The 15,762-nt window shown below is 45.6% G+C and overlaps 1 protein-coding gene across 1 annotated transcript in view; it reads right to left on the bottom strand.

Annotated features, from left to right (window-relative positions):
• The window catches only part of LOC138674618 (zinc metalloproteinase-disintegrin-like 4a), a 204,455-nt gene that overhangs the window by 47,760 nt on the left and 140,933 nt on the right, over positions 1-15,762 (bottom strand). The window contains exons 12-14 of the mRNA XM_069762434.1: positions 12,322-12,499; positions 11,549-11,641; positions 11,294-11,350 (exon numbers count right to left, since the gene is read on the bottom strand). Coding sequence (XP_069618535.1) covers positions 11,294-11,350; positions 11,549-11,641; positions 12,322-12,499 — 328 coding nt within the window. The remainder of the gene's footprint in view (positions 1-11,293; positions 11,351-11,548; positions 11,642-12,321; positions 12,500-15,762) is intronic.

Genomic DNA, 15,762 nt, shown 5'->3' with positions numbered 1-15,762 from the left:
AGATGTTTCAACCGGGACACAAGGTATGGTTATCAGCCAAGTACGTCCGCCTTAAGGTGCCCTCCTTCAAGCTCGGACCTCGGTACATCGGACCGTTCGAGGTGTCCCGGAGACTCAACGATGTGTGCTATCGGCTACTACTGCCTCCTTCTTTGCGAATACATAATTCTTTCCACCGTTCCCTCCTCAAACCTGTGATCCTCAACCGCTTCTCCCAGGATCCGGGAGAGCGTCCTCCTCCGATTTCGGCCAATGACGAGTATGAGGTCAGTGCCATCCTGGACGTGAAGAAGAGAGGGCGTGCCACATGGTACCTGGTCGACTGGAAGGGGTTTGGTCCTGAGGAGAGGTCCTGGGAGCCGGAGGGCAATGTCCATGCTCCTCGTCTCCTACGGCGGTTCTTTGCCAGTCGCCACCCGGGGGGGCCTGGAGGGGGGGTACTGTCACCACCTCGCAGTCCGGGGCGCCTTCTTTCTCTTCCCCGCCTGCTCTTACCTCTTTGGGTCCTGTCCTTAGCCAGCAGGGTCACGCTCCGGTTGTCCGCCGGCGCTCCGGGGTCCATCCCTGCAGACATGCTGCCCGGGTCCTTGCTCCCATGTCTGCTGCACTTCCTCCTTTCTCTCCCTCTCCTAGGGAGTGCATAGGGGGCGGGCAGGTGAGCTCTCTGGCTTCTTAAAGGGTCAGCCCCTTCCTACTCACTGCCCCTCCTCCCGGCCTATCACCTGGAGGCTGGAGGTATATAAGGATCTCAGTCACTCCTGGACGCCGCCTGGGCAACTTCTATTATCCTGAAGTTGCTGCTCCAGGTCTTATCCTGCTAGGCTTATCAGTCCAATTTGCCTGTCTTATTCTGTGTTCCTTTTTCCCTAGGATCGAGTCTGGTCTCCACAGCATCCGGAGTCCAGTATCCTGTGTGGTTCCCTGCAGTCTTCTTCCTGCTTCCAAGTTCCACATTCAGCCCTGTTTTGTTTATTCCTTTTTTTCCTACCTCCTAGGTCGGTTTAACACAGGTGTCTGCCTCATCGGACCCTCTATTGGTGGTCTAGGGGAAATCCCTGTATAGGGGTCACTCCAAGCCTTGGTCTCCTTAGAGGCTTTCTGGTGTTGTGGCCCTGTGGCCTTCCTTTGGGGTGTCTCCCCTAGTGTTTGTATTACTGTACAATAAAGCGTTTGAACCTGCTTTCCTGGTCTGGTTCTCCCTTCCTGGTATCAGTAACCGCTGTATTTGCGGTCCAGTGGGTCCACCTGATAGACACGTCTGTAGGGCGTGACACACATGCAGTATAATGCAGCTCCCCCACACACAGTAAATTGAAACCTCCTCACATACACAGTATAGTGCAGCCCTCCACACAGTATAATGCAGCCTCCCCACATACAGTTTAGTGCAGCCCCCACACACACAGTATAGTGCAGTCCCCGCACATACACAGTATAATGCAGCCCCCACACACACTATAATGCAGTCCCCCTCACACCACACTATAATGCACACACACACATTACCTCTCCTCCTCTTTCCAACACTGCTCTGGCTTCTGTAGAACGTCTCATCAGCTCGACTGCTGGCACACGCTGAGTCAGATTGATGGGAGAGGGAGCATCATCTGATGCTCTCTCCTCCATCACTGCTTTCAACTGTATCGGCATCTGTGATGCCGATAAATTGAATGAATGGGCTGGTGCAGGGCCCCTCATACTCACGGGCCCCATAACGGCCACATGGCACGCAACTGGCTGGGGCCCCTGCAGGAGCGGTGGTCCTAGGCAGCTGCCTGCTCTGACTGCCCATAACTCCAGCCCTGCTAGCTATACAACCTGAAGTTGGTTGGGCTTCGAAGGCCACAAACATATGGGTACAATTAATGCTTTCACACCAAAAGCTGGCCTTTCTGTCTGATGCTGCTTTCCACGGCAGTACAACCCGAAGTATCTAGAGACCTGATGCCTGTTGGTTATTCAATGAAGACCACTGTCGATTTTTCAATTTGTGCATTCATGCATGAATGCTCAACTTGTGAAGGAGCTCATTCTGACCTCAGAGATGCTTTAAGAAGGCAAAACAAACAGGGAGTGTATCTGCCATGGGAAAATCCGAGAACACCTGCGTGTGCAAAGGATTCTCCCATGGCTAGAGTTATTACCAAAGAGGCAGGAAGCAGAGCTTCTTGCTAGTTGTTTTGCTGAAAGCTTTATTATCCCACATGTTCCTTCGGCTGCCTGTCTTTTTTCTGGCAACCTTTAGTCGATTAATAAAAATCCCTTTATAGCCCAAGAAAAAATTGGACAAAGAGGTTGAATTAGGTTGCATGGCGGGTCTGTTCATGTAAACCCCTATGCATAACTTAAGAATATCTCCTTTGGACCATGTATCTAAAAAGGAAGCTTAAAATATTGCCTAATCTGTCATTTATCTTTTCCACCAGGTGAAGCAGTTAACGATGGCATTAGCCAGGAGGCTGTGTCTTATTTGTCATTTGATCCGGTGCTATGTCTGATTGAAAGTTTTGGTTGCGAGCAGGGTCGTACTGGTCCACCAGAAAACCAGAGGATTCTCCTGTGGGCCCAGTCACTGACATCTGCTGGCATATTGGCCAGCAGCTGCCTACGGCCCCCACTGCTCCAGGAATCCCAGCCAGTGGTATGTTGCTAATAGTGGAACACCCAGCTGCTATGGGGCCCTTGAGTCAAGGTGGGCCCTCCCGCTGCCAGAGAGCAGCAGCTGGAGACAGGAGCCTGTACCCGCTGCTAAAGAGAAATGAAAATTCACGATCATGGGCGAGGAGAGGAGTGAACACCATTTCACTTTAATAGCGGGCAGCGTTAGCTGCAGGCTGAGGCTAACACTGCCCGCCGGCGCTGCTGAATTGGGGCCCCGAAGGTGGGCCCCTAAAGGTCGGTGAACCCTGATTGAGATCCCTGCAGCTTGGGATGAGAGCGGAGCTGCAGGGATCCAACGCTGTCCTCCTTCCTTCCCGGCACTTCCTGTTTAAGAGAGGAAGCTGCCAGGATGTGCTGCGGCTGCTGGGAACATGCGGAGAGGTGAGTGGGTGCTGTGTGTGTGTTGCATTGTGATAGTGGTGTCGTGTGTGTGTGTGTATTGGAGATATTGGAGATTTGGCAATGATGTGGGTGATGGGGGAGAAGGCAATGATGGTGGTGGGGGAGGCAATGATGGTGGTGGCGGGGGAGGCAATGATGATGGTGGTGGGGGAGGCAATGATGATGATGATGGTGGTGGGGAGGCAATGATGATGATGGTGGTGGGGAGGCAATGATGGAGGTGGTGGAATGGACAATGATGGGGTGGTTGGGGAGAAAGCAATGATGGTTGTGGTGTAAAGGACAAAGATGATAGTGGTGGAAAGGACAAAGGTGGCGGGGGAGGAGGCAATGATGGAGGTGGTGGGTGAGAAGGCAATGATGGAAGTGGTGATGAGTACAATGATGGGGTGGAGGGGGAGAACAATGATGGTGGTGGAGGGGGGCTGCATTATACCCTTTCAGGGGGGCTGCATTATACCCTATGAGGGGGCTACATTATAATTTTGTGGGGGCTGCATTATTCTCTCGGGGCTACATCATACTATATGAGGGGAGCTGCATTATGCCCTATGAGGGGGCTACAGTATATTCTATGGGGGACTGCCTTATGAGGGGGTTGCATTATACTCTGAGGGGGTTAAATTATATTCTGTGGAGGGGCTGCATTATATTATATGTGGGGGGCTGCATTATTCTCTTAGGGGGCTACATCATACTATATGAGGGGAGCTACATTATGCCCTATGAGGGGGCTAAAATATATTCTATGGGGGGCTGCTTTATGAGGGGGTTGCATTATACTCTGAGGGGGCTACATTATATTCTGTGGAGGGGCTACATTATACTATATGAGGGGGGCTACAGTATACTATATGAGAGGGGCTGCATTATACCTTATGAGGGGGTTACATTATATTTTGTGGGGTGCTGTATTATACCCTATGAGGGGGGCTGCATTATATTCCATGAGGGAGGCTACATTATATTCTATGAGAGGGCTACCCCAACCCCTGCTACATAATTAAGATGTGTACTATCTTATATTATACCCTGATATTAGCATGTTTTACCACACAATTGATGGCCTTGCATTTATTTATATGTAGCTACATAGTGGGCCCCAAGAATGATTTTCTCTGGTGGGCCTAAGGTGCTCCTGTCCGACGCTGGTTTCGAGTGTTGGTAAGAAAAGAAGACATTGAGGATGCTTTTCGCCTCCTCCCAATTTTTCCCGATTCTTAGTTGCAGGAAAATATATATTTCAACATGTGTGTGTCGATGGTGTGCTCTATTTTGTGCCATTATTTTGAGATGTTCTCTTCCTTTTTAGAGGAGATTATCTGGCATGAGGTGGGCACCGCATCAGTTTTACATTATTTTGATGATTTTCTTTTTGTAGGTTTCCCAAATTCAAACAAATGTCAATTTGTAATGGATACTTTCCTGCATTTTATGGATAAATTTGGCATTTCCATAGCACATGATAAAATAGAAGTCCATTCCACTTACTTATTATTTCTGGGCATCCAAATTGATACTCAAAGAATGTTAATTAAGGTAGTTTGCCCCCTCAAAAGTTGGCATTTTTATTGTCATCTATTGATAGTTTTCTCGATGTTACAAAAGTAAAAAACTCTCGATCATGTAAAAAAAAATTACGCCAATAAATAAGCATGTTTTATTTAAAGGGAACCTGTCACCCCGTTTTTTTAGATTGAGATATAAATACTGTTAAATAGGGCCTGCGCTGTGCGTTACAATAGTGTATGTAGTGTACCCTGATTCCCCACCTATGCTGCAAAATACATTACCAAAGTCGCCGTTTTCGCCTGTCAATCAGGCTGGTCAGGTCGGGTGGGCGTGGTCACAGCGCTGTTTCTTCCTCAGCTTTACGTTGGTGGCGTAGTGGTGTGCGCATGTTGAAGTGACTAATCCACTGTGGGCACGTGAACAAGCAGCGCGCCATCTGCGCTATTACCCCCTGTCATCGGTGGGGGCGGCCATCTTCCTGGGGCCGCGCGTGCGCAGATGGAGTGCTCTGCTGCACGGGGCTTCAGGAAAATGGCCGCGGGATGCCGCGCGTGCGCAGAAGAGATCGCGGCGGCCATTTTCCCAAAGCCGAGATGCAAACTCAGCGTAGAGCGCAGGCTAAATGTGAACTGAGCTTTAAAAGTGATCCAAAATGTTCACGGGGCACAGGTCTCCAGAAGCTCGATCTGGGCACAATGTACGCGCACTACAATGGCATATTTGGAATTTTCACTTTTCAACATCCACTACGTGTTTGTTTCTGGAAATTACCTATGCAGTCAAAATGATCACTACACCTGGAAATGAATTGCCGATGATAAGACCTACTTTTTTCCCATCAAAATTTGTGAGGAAAATGGGGGTGCATCTTATAGTTTTATGTAGCTTACCGGGGGTGAAGAGGGACGAGCTGAGATCTCAATCTGCGCATGCACCTCCTCCAGCAGCCATTTTCCTGAAACCCACCACCAGGAGAGAAATTGTGTAAAGTGGGGGGAGCTCCGTTCTTGCCTGCACCATTGAGATTTTCATGAAGCTCACCTCCGGGACACCCCCTCGTCCAAGCTCAGGGCCCACAGCATAACCCCACTCCTACTGTCAGGTTACTGCAGCGGCGACCATGCCTCCTGTTACCCCGCTCCACCGCTGCCACCCTCCCCGCAGTAAGATAAATTTGGACTATAAGATGAACCCCCATTTGACACATTAAAAACAAAATACGATACGATACACTTTATTGATCCCGTGGGAAATTATAGTATCACAGCAGCACAGCTTAAATCATAAAAATCATAAAAGAATTAGATAGTTGACATGACAGTGGAGTTGACAGAAGAACATTATACATTATACATTAGAATAGGACATACACAACGAGTGAACTGAAATGTAGAGAAATAAGTAGACATTCACCTTGGTGGTTTAACCCTAATGTTATTGTTGTACATCCCCATGGCAGTTGGCACAAACGATTTCCTATATTTTTCCTTCTTACACCTCAGAAGTATTAGCCGGTTACTGAAGGTGCTCTTCTGTCTCATGAATAGCTCATATAGTGGATGTGCATTATTGTTCATAATTGCCATACTACCTCCCCAAAAGAGTCCAGATTACAGCCCACAGCAGAACTTGCCTTCTTAATAATCTTATTCAGCTTATTAGCATCAGAGGCCCGCACACTATTACCCCAGCATGTGATTGCAAAAAAGATGGCACTAGCCACTACAGATTGGTAGAACATTTCTAACATTTTGCTACACACATTAAAAGACCTCAGTTTCCTTAGGAAATACAGTCTGCTCATCCCCTTCTTGTAGACAGTCTCTGAGTGGCATCTCCAGTCCAGTTTGCTATCCAAATGGACCCCCAAATATTTGTAACTCTCCACCTGCTCTACCTCCTGACCAGCAATAGTGATCGGTAAGCATTCCATCTTTATCCTGCTATAGTTGGCCACCAACTCCTTAGTTTTCTTAACATTTAGTTGTAGATAGTTACCATTGCACCAATCCACGAAATTCGACACCACCCTTCTGTATTCCTCATCCCCCTGATCTCCCCTAATGCATCCCACAACCATGGAGTCATCCGAAAATTTTTGAAAGTGGCAAAGTTCAGATTTATACTGAAAGTCTGAAGTATACCCTGCTCAGTAATCTGCCTGACACAACTGCTCCCATCTGTACAAACTGTGGCCGATCTGATAGGTAGTCAGTTATCCAATTTCTCATCCCCACCTCCACCTTCATATCAGTCATCTTTTTGTGTAGTAAAAGTGGCTGCAGGGAGTTAAATGCACTCGAGAAATCGAAGAACATTGCTCTCACCGTGGTTCCGTCAATCTCCAGAAATGAATGTACACTATGTAACAGAGAAAGAATAGCATCATCCACCCCCAATCTATGTCGGTAAGCAAACTGAAGGGGATCGATAAAAGCGTTAACCCTCGGTCTTAAGTGAGCAAGCACTAATCTTTCCAAGGCCTTCATAGCATGAGATGTTAAGGCTACAGGACGATAGTCATTTAGGGTTGCAGGAGAAGAAGTCTTGGGTACCGGCACCAGACAGGGAGTTTTCCATAACACAGGTATCCTCTGTGTTTGTATACTTCCATTAAATAGGCGTGTAAAGACAGTACACAGCTGGTCTGCACAAACTTTAAGGACACGTGAGCTGAGTCCATCTGGTCCTGCTGCTTTACCAATGTTATGTGACTTAAACTGCCTCCTCACATCATTTCGGATACTCTAAAATTAGTCTGCTCATCCTCCAATATCGATGTTGCAGAATTTGCACCCAAGTCCCATCCACTATCAGTTGGCAGTGCACATGTACTGCTAAACCTGTTGAAATACTCGTTCATCTCATTAGCCTTGTCCAGTTTTCCTCCGCCGTGTTCAGACCTTACCTTAAGCCCAGTCAGTAATTTCATTCCTGACCAAACCTCCCTGGTATTATTGTGGGACAGTTTCTTTTCAAGTTTAATTCTGAAGGCTTCCTGGGCCTCCTTTATTTTATGCTTCAATTCATGCTGTATCATTTTAATTTCCTCTTTGTCACCTAGTTTAAATGCCTTTTTTTTCCTGTTGAGCAAACGCTTCAATTCCTTTGTTATCCATGGCTTGTTGTTTGCAAAACACCTAATCTTTTTAGCCGGCACCAACATATCAGTGCAGAAGTTAATGTAGTCAGTCACTCTATCAACCACTTCATTAACATTTGTATACTCGTCCATTGTCCCAAGCAACACATCCCAGTCTGTAAGATGAAAGCAATCCTGCAGAGGCTGTTCATTTGTTGGATTCCACATTGTAAAGGTACGTTCACACTCAGCGACGCTGCAGCGATAACGACAACGATGTCGATCGCTGCAGCGTCGCTGTTTGGTCGCTGGAGAGCTGTCACACAGACAGCACTCCAGCGACCAACGATCCCGAAGTCCCCTGGTAACCAGGGTAAACATCGGGTTACTAAGCGCAGGGCCGCGCTTAGTAACCCGATGTTTACCCTGGTTACCAGCGTAAACGTAAAAAAAAAAAAACACTACATACTTACCTTCCGCTGCCTGTCCCCGGCGCTCTGCTTTCCTGCACTGACTGTGAGCACAGCGGCCGGAAAGCAGAGCGGTGACGTCATCGCTGTGCTTTCCGGCTGGCCGACGCTCACAGCCAGTGCAGGGAAGCACAGCGCCGGGGACAGACAGCAGAAGGTAAGTATGCAGTGTTTGTTTTTTTTTACTTTTACGCTGGTAACCAGGGTAAACATCGGGTTACTAAGCGCGGCCCTGCACTTAGTAACCCGATGTTTACCCTGGTTACCAGTGAAGACATCGCTGAATCGGCGTCACACACGCCGATTCAGCGATGTCTGCAGGGAGTCCAGCAACTAAATAAAGTTCTGGACTTTCTGCAGCGACCAACGACATCACAGCAGGATCCTGATCGCTGCTGCGTGTCAAACTGAACGATATCGCTAGCCAAGACGCTGCAACGTCACGGATCGCTAGCGATATCGTTCAGTGTGAAGGTACCTTAACTGTTTTAATCTTAGCAGGCTGTTTTCTAACAACAGGTCCTCAAAATTTGATCTGCATTGTATGGCCCACTACGTGTTACAGTCCGCAAAATACAGTACATTGTGTCATGAAGGAAAAACAAACTCAGAATCAGTGGGATATGATGAGGTGTTTCAGGATTATGACCACATATAGTGACACTCAATTGTTTTATGGCTGAACTCAATGCAAACAATCTGAATATTAAGCTTACTTTCTCCTATGGTCGACAGGTCAATTTTTTGGAGCTGTATGTCTGTGTTTCCTCTCAGGGACTGATAGAGACTAACGTTTACCGGAAACCTACTGCCACTAACACATTGTTACACGCGAGTTCATCGCATCGCCAGTCTACCATTAATGGAATTCCAATTGGACAACATTTACGGATAAAACGTATCTGCTCTAGTCAGGAAAAATTCCAACGTCAGGCCCGGGACCTTTACTGTCGCTTCAGATAACGTTTTTAGGGGGGTGGGGTTTTGGCCATTTTTATGGTTTTTATCGTATTTTTTAATATGTTTATTCCCAAACTGTTGCCGTTTTTTTAATTATTTCTCTTTATATTTTAGTTCTGGCCTTTTGATATATGCATGCCTGAATGATGCGCACCCTGCTTCACACATTGGACTGTGACCACAGTTTCCTTTTATGGAGATTATCCTCTAATGGACGCTAAAAAGAAGTTTCCATCTAATGAATTACTGGATTTATATATCTATCTATTCATTGTGTAGTTTATCATAGAAATGTATGTTGCCCTTCAGATTATCTCCATTGTTTCATTTTTTTATGTTTTGTTATGGTACTTTAGGTCCTAAATATTGGGCTTTATGTAATATTTATCCTTTGTATGCTTCGCACCCCATGTTCACTAAGCTGTTCCATTGCTACAATTTACTAGTTTGGGTATGTTTTCATATCCATTTTTTATGCACGCCTGTATGGTATATTTTTACTGCTATTCTTACACAGCCAGTCATCACATTATGTATTTTTGAACGTGGTCACTTTAAATATGGTGACTATATTCCCATAAGGGTTCTTCAATGATTAACTTTGTTGTTCACTTGATATCTTGTTCCTGCCATCATATCTGCACTGTTACTTAATCATATAGTTCCCCTTGTACTATTTAAATTCGCTTGTCCTTTCTGGTCCGTAGTGCGCATGCGCGGCTTCCCTGGCTCCGTCTCCATGATGGCTCTGTGTGTTTGCGCTCCACGGCCGCTTCTGCAAAGGCCCAGTGGTTGCCATGGCGGCTGCGCATGCGCAGTTAATTCCGGACATGTGTGAGGTACTTGTGCGACTGCGTTGTATATTTTTACACAAGCGGATGTGACTAATCTTCTAATGCCCGCAATTGCATCCTCATTTGCCAGACTATATATAAATAGCCAGAGCCCCCTCCCCAATGCACGCCTCCTCAGGAAGTCTTGACGAAACGTGCGTTGGGGCGGTGGGGACCTTCTGTTTCCAGCGCCAAGCCAGCTCATACCCAGTGAGTATATCAGTATATCATGTCTCTCTTTCACTAGCCTGATTTTGTATTTTTATGGTCGGTTTCGGCCATGATGCACTATGCACTTTTTTATATACCGTAAGTAAAATCATAGCTAAATTCACATTTGCACTTTTGGACGCAGTGTGTCCATTTCTACTTATATGCGATCTGTGAGACATCGATTTATAGTTACTTGGTTTACAGCATTGGCTAATTGTGCTGGTCACATCGTGTCCTTGGATTATTGGTTTCCAGTGACTCTCTTTTTATTGTTGTTATTTAAGATAAATTTCCTTGTGATTTTTTTGCATGTAATAAATGTTAATTGAAGGATTATACTCGTCTGTGGTCTTTCAGACACTAATGTTTTGTTGTGGTTATATAGTGACACTGGTCAGAATTGAAAAATTTGGCCTGGTCAGGAAGATGCAAACTGGCTTAGGCAGTAAGTGAAAAAGGGACCGTCAATAATTGTAGGGAAGTAACTAGGAATAAGCGTGAAACTAGGAAAAATAAATGTGCCAATTAGAGCAAATGGCTGCTGCAATATGCAAGATTTCTTGCAAATAAAATTTATGAATTGAAGATTGTTATGTCAGCCAACTATCATGATGGTCATGATGGATGGCTGAGAACCATGACTTAGTGATAAATGTGGAGAGTTACGCCATGTTCAGAAGATGGGTAAGAAAAAAAATTGATAGGTGTGTATTTTAATGAAATCCATCTTAAGAACTTAAGAGATGTGTTGAATGACGGCATTGGGGGGAGCTGTGAAAGTGTGGAGTCAGTATGGATAAATATACATGGGGTGGGCAATAATGGTAAACTACTAATCTGAGTTTGCTATAAGCCTGCACCAAATGGAAAAGGCAGGAAATTATACGAAGGTCCCTTATAATAAGGTATTTTACGTCTACTTTCAACATTAAAAACGATGAAGCTATGAAACCATATATTGTATGCTGGAACCTGGTCTATTTTTTGGGGATACCCTGCTACCTTCCAAAGCTTATTTGATACCAGCTGATGACCCTAGAATGATTTAACCCTACATTTGTCTGACGATTCTGCCTCTGACTCTGAGCTCAACTATCTCTTGACTTGTGACTTTGTCCTGCACCTGCCCTCTCTAGTTTTGACTCAACTTGTCGACTTACCTTTGCCAGCAAACTACACTGGTCAGCAGTTACTCTGTGGATGTAACCCAGAGGACCCTTTAGTAAGACCAGATCACTGTAGAGGGGGATAAAGGGTGAAGGCCAGGGTTTCCCTGGGTACTGCTAAGCAGAGTGACTTGATCATAGCCTGTCCTTGGAAGCCCAATGAAGAGCTGCAAGGCTTTTACATAAAGTATACCCTTACACAAATGAGGCATTACTATGCCATTCTTTTGCTTGACTTTATACACTCACCTTACCATGCTCACAGCACAGATCAACATCGTCACACTGACATCCTGGCTTCAGTGTACAGGTCGGAGCATCACAGCATTTACTTGTACATTCCTAGTCAAGACACAACATAACATTTCTTTGTAAACTGTTTTTTTGGGATATTTCTTAGGGTTTCTGTGATCATATTCAAAAGGCTCTGAGCTTAATCACTGCCCAATGAAAATCTGTGCAAATATGGCAATATTATTTGTGCATCATTTTTTTGTGTTTCATGGGACCTCTGCTTGCTGTCATTGTTTGGGATCCTTCATTGTTGACTTCCAGAATATCGTGATTTGGGCAGCATGATTTAGATGGCAGGTTCCCTTCAAAGAACTTTACACAAGCCAATAAAAAGCCAGTCATGAACATTGATTGACGATATAGAAATCGGGAGTTGTCTACTTTTATTTTCATGTGACATTGACCCTGGGCTGGGGGGGGGGGGGGTGTTAAATGATCCTGTCACACCAAAAGATTTTTTCACCCGAATAATTAGTGTTTTGCTGAATGGGTGGGTTATCCTCAGCATGTTTACACTGCCTGATTATCAATGCCCATTCTTGATAATCGTGCAGTGTAAATACACCTTTATGCGGAGTACTTATCAGGAGCAAATATTCTACTATTTCCAGAGAATCCAATTCCGTTTTCTTGCACAAAAAATATAGAACTTACAAGGATAAAAAATAAAACTTGGTGAGAACAGCCTTTTACTTCATACAACGTAAGTGATACCAAAGTGGTCTTACCTTGGGGTCACCACAGTCACACTGCTCCCCACTTTCTGTGAATTTATTACCACACATGGGGGGAGTCAGGAGTTGGGAGGCCTGCGGCATATTTGACATGCAGCTAGGTAAGTAAGTATAAATGAAGCTCCTTAGATCAGCGATGCTACAGCTGGAGAAGTCGTACGATTCTGAAGAACTGAGATGATTAAAAACATATGGGATTATATGAGTGAGGCTATGTTCACATGTCCAGGAATCATCTGTTAGACCAGATCCAGCAGCAATCAGTTGACAAAAAGATGTGCGGACACAACTTTTTTGTACGTATAAAAAAAAGTGATTTCAACTGGATCTGTTTTTTTTTTTACAATGAAATCTATGGAAAACGGGTACATTGGTACGTACTAAATTTAATTTCACATATTCTATATCTTCTATATTACTCTCTCTCGATGCCAAAAAGGCATTTGACTGAATTAATTGGGATCATATGGTAGACACTCTAAATAAATTTGGAATTCAGGGAAACATTTTGAAATCTATTATGGCCTTATACCCTTGTCCCTCTACAAAAGTCCAAGTGAACAATATATTAGCTAACTCATTTTCCATCTACAACGAGACATGTCAATATTTCCCATTACCCCCACTCTTATTCGACCTAATCATGGAACCTTTTGCCGAAACCCTTAAAACAAAGTAAATAAAGTGAACCTGTCGGCAGGATTGTGGTGAGTAACCTACTATCAGAGACTATCAGATTGGCGCTGTTATACTGATTTAAATTATTATTATTATTTATTTATATAGCACCATTGATTCCATGGTGCTGTACATGAGAAGGGGTTACATACAAGTTACAGATATCACTTACAGTAAACAAACTAACAATTACAGACTGATACAGAGGGGTGACAACCCTGCCCTTGCGGGCTTACATTCTACAGGATTGTGGGGAAGGAGACAATAGGCTGAGGGTTGTAGGAGCTCCGGTGTTGGTGAGGAGGCAGCGGGGTCAGTGCAGGCTGTAGGCTGTCCTGAAGAGGTGGGTTTTCAGGTTCCGTCTGAAGGATCCGAATGTGGTTAATAGTCGGACGTGCTGGGGCAAAGAATTCCAGAGAATGGGGGATATTCGGGAGAAGTCTTGGAGGCGGTTGGGTGAGGAGCGAATAAGTGTGGAGGAGAGAAGGAGGTCTTAGGAGGACCGGAGATTACGTGAGGGAAGATATCGGGAGATTAGTTCAGAGATATATGGAGAAGACAGGTTATAGATGGCTTTGTAGGTCAGTATTAGTCATTTGAACTGGATACGCTGACGGAATGGGAGCCAGTGAAGAGATTTGCAGAAGGGGAAAGTGGAGGAGTAGCGAGGAGAGAGATGAATTAGTCGGGCAGCAGAGTTAAGGATGGACTGGAGAGGTGCGAGGTTGTTACCAGGGAGGCCACAGAAAGGATGCTGCAGTAGTCGAGGCGGGAGATGAGGGCATTTGCAAGCATTTTAGTAGATTGACGATTGAGAAAAGGACAGATACTGGAGATATTTTTGAGCTGGAGGCGACAGGAGGTGGAAAGAGCTGGGATGTGCGGTTTGAAGGACAGGGCAGAGTCAAGGGTTACTCCGAGGCAGAGGACTTCTGGGGAAAGCGTGATGTCGTTAATTGCGATAGATAGGTCAGGTAAGGAAGATCTATGAGATGGAGGAAAGATGATGAGTTCAGATTTGTCCACATTGAGTTTGAGGTAGCGAGAGGAGAAGAAGCAGGATATGGCTGATAGACACTCCGGGATTCTGGACAGCAGAGAGGAGACAAATGGGCCTGTGAGGTAGATCTGAGTGTCATCAGCAGTGGTACTGGAATCCATGGGACTTTATGAGTTGTCCCGGGCCAAGTGTATAGATTAAGAAGCGTAAGGGTCCTAGAACAGAGCCTTGGGGGACTCCAATAGAGAGAGGGTGGGATGAGGAGGTAGTGTGAGAGTGGGAGACGCTGAATGTGCGGTTTGAAAGGTATGAGGAGATACAGGATAGGGCGAGGTGTTTGATGACAAAGGAGGAGAGGATCTGTAGTAGGAGGCAGTGGTCAACTGTGTCAAAAGCAGAGGACAAGTCAAGAAGGAGGAGTATAGAGTAGAGTATTGTCCGTTAGCTTTGGCTGTCCGTAGGTCGTTATTAATTTTGGTTAGGGCTGTCTCAGTTGAGTGATGGGGGGCAGAAACCAGATTGTAGATTGTCAAAGAGCAAGTTAGATGACAGGTGGGAGGAAAGTTCAGCGTGGACGTGCTGCTCCAGGAGTTTGGAAGCGAATGGGAGCAGCAATATTGGTCGATAGCTGGACATAGCAGAAGTTAGTGATAGGTTGAAGAGATGGGTTAGGGATGGGATAAGAGTGGCGGTGAGGTTGGGGAGGAGGTGGGATGGGGATGAGCGCACAGGTGGTGAGGTGCGATATGGAGAGGAGACAATTAAGCTTCCCTTCAATGATGTTGGATAGGGAGGTTATGGGGTTTGGGCATTGGTCTGGTATACAAAGGGGTTGTGGTGGTTGAACAATGAAGATTTGCCTTGTTTGGTCGTTCTTATTTTTAAAGTGTGTGGCAAAGCCTTCAGGAGAGATGATGGAGGGGCCAGTGGGGGGCAGAGGAGGAAGTTAAAAGTTTTGAATATCTGATTGGGGTTGTAGGATAGGGAAGATACGAGGGTTGTGAAGTAAGCCTATTTAGCAGAGGTGAGAGCAGATTTGAAAGCGAGTGCTGCCTGTTTGAAAGCAGAGAAGTCATCTTGCGAATGTGTTTTCTTCCAATGCCGCTCTGCAACTCGGGACACTTGCCGGAGCTTTTTAGCAGTGTTATAGTGCCAGGGTTGTCTATTGATACATCGCACTCTGCCATGAACGAGAGGGGCAACCGTGTCAATAGCTGATGTGAGAGTGGCATTGTAGAAAGCAGTGGCACTGTCAGTTTCGTGGAGTGATTATGGATGTCAGTGGTAGGATAGAGTCAGAGAGTGTGTGGGTTGTTGTGAATTCTGCTCTTGGGCTCCCTCCGGTGGTTATGAGTGGTAGTGCTGCGGTAGTTGGATCGCAGCATTTATCAGGTGTATCCATTTTTTGCAATTTGGGCTGGGCTATTTAAGTCCTGCTTTATCCTTTAGTCAGTGCCAGTTGTCCATTGCTTTTGGAGGATTCACATCCATACCTGGTCTCTCCTGTTCTGCTGTTCATTTCATCAAAGATAAGTTCTGGCTTTGTTTTTGCTGTCCACCTGCTGTGGACCTTATAGTTCTGTGCATTTTCATGTTTTGTCTTGTCCAGCTTTGTCTGTGAAGGATTTTTTTGCAGCCAAGCTGTGTCTCTGGAGATGCAGATATACCCTCCATGTCTTTAGTCAGATGTGGTGTTTTGTATTTTCTGTGGTGGATATTTTCTAGTGTTTTAATACTGACCGCATAGTACTCTGTCC

The sequence above is a fragment of the Ranitomeya imitator genome, chromosome 4 (assembly GCF_032444005.1).
Source record: "Ranitomeya imitator isolate aRanImi1 chromosome 4, aRanImi1.pri, whole genome shotgun sequence".
In the NCBI taxonomy this organism is placed as follows: Eukaryota; Metazoa; Chordata; class Amphibia; order Anura; family Dendrobatidae; genus Ranitomeya; species Ranitomeya imitator.
The sequence above is the reverse complement of the archived record's forward strand: the minus strand, read 5'-3'. Positions and strand labels throughout refer to the sequence as shown.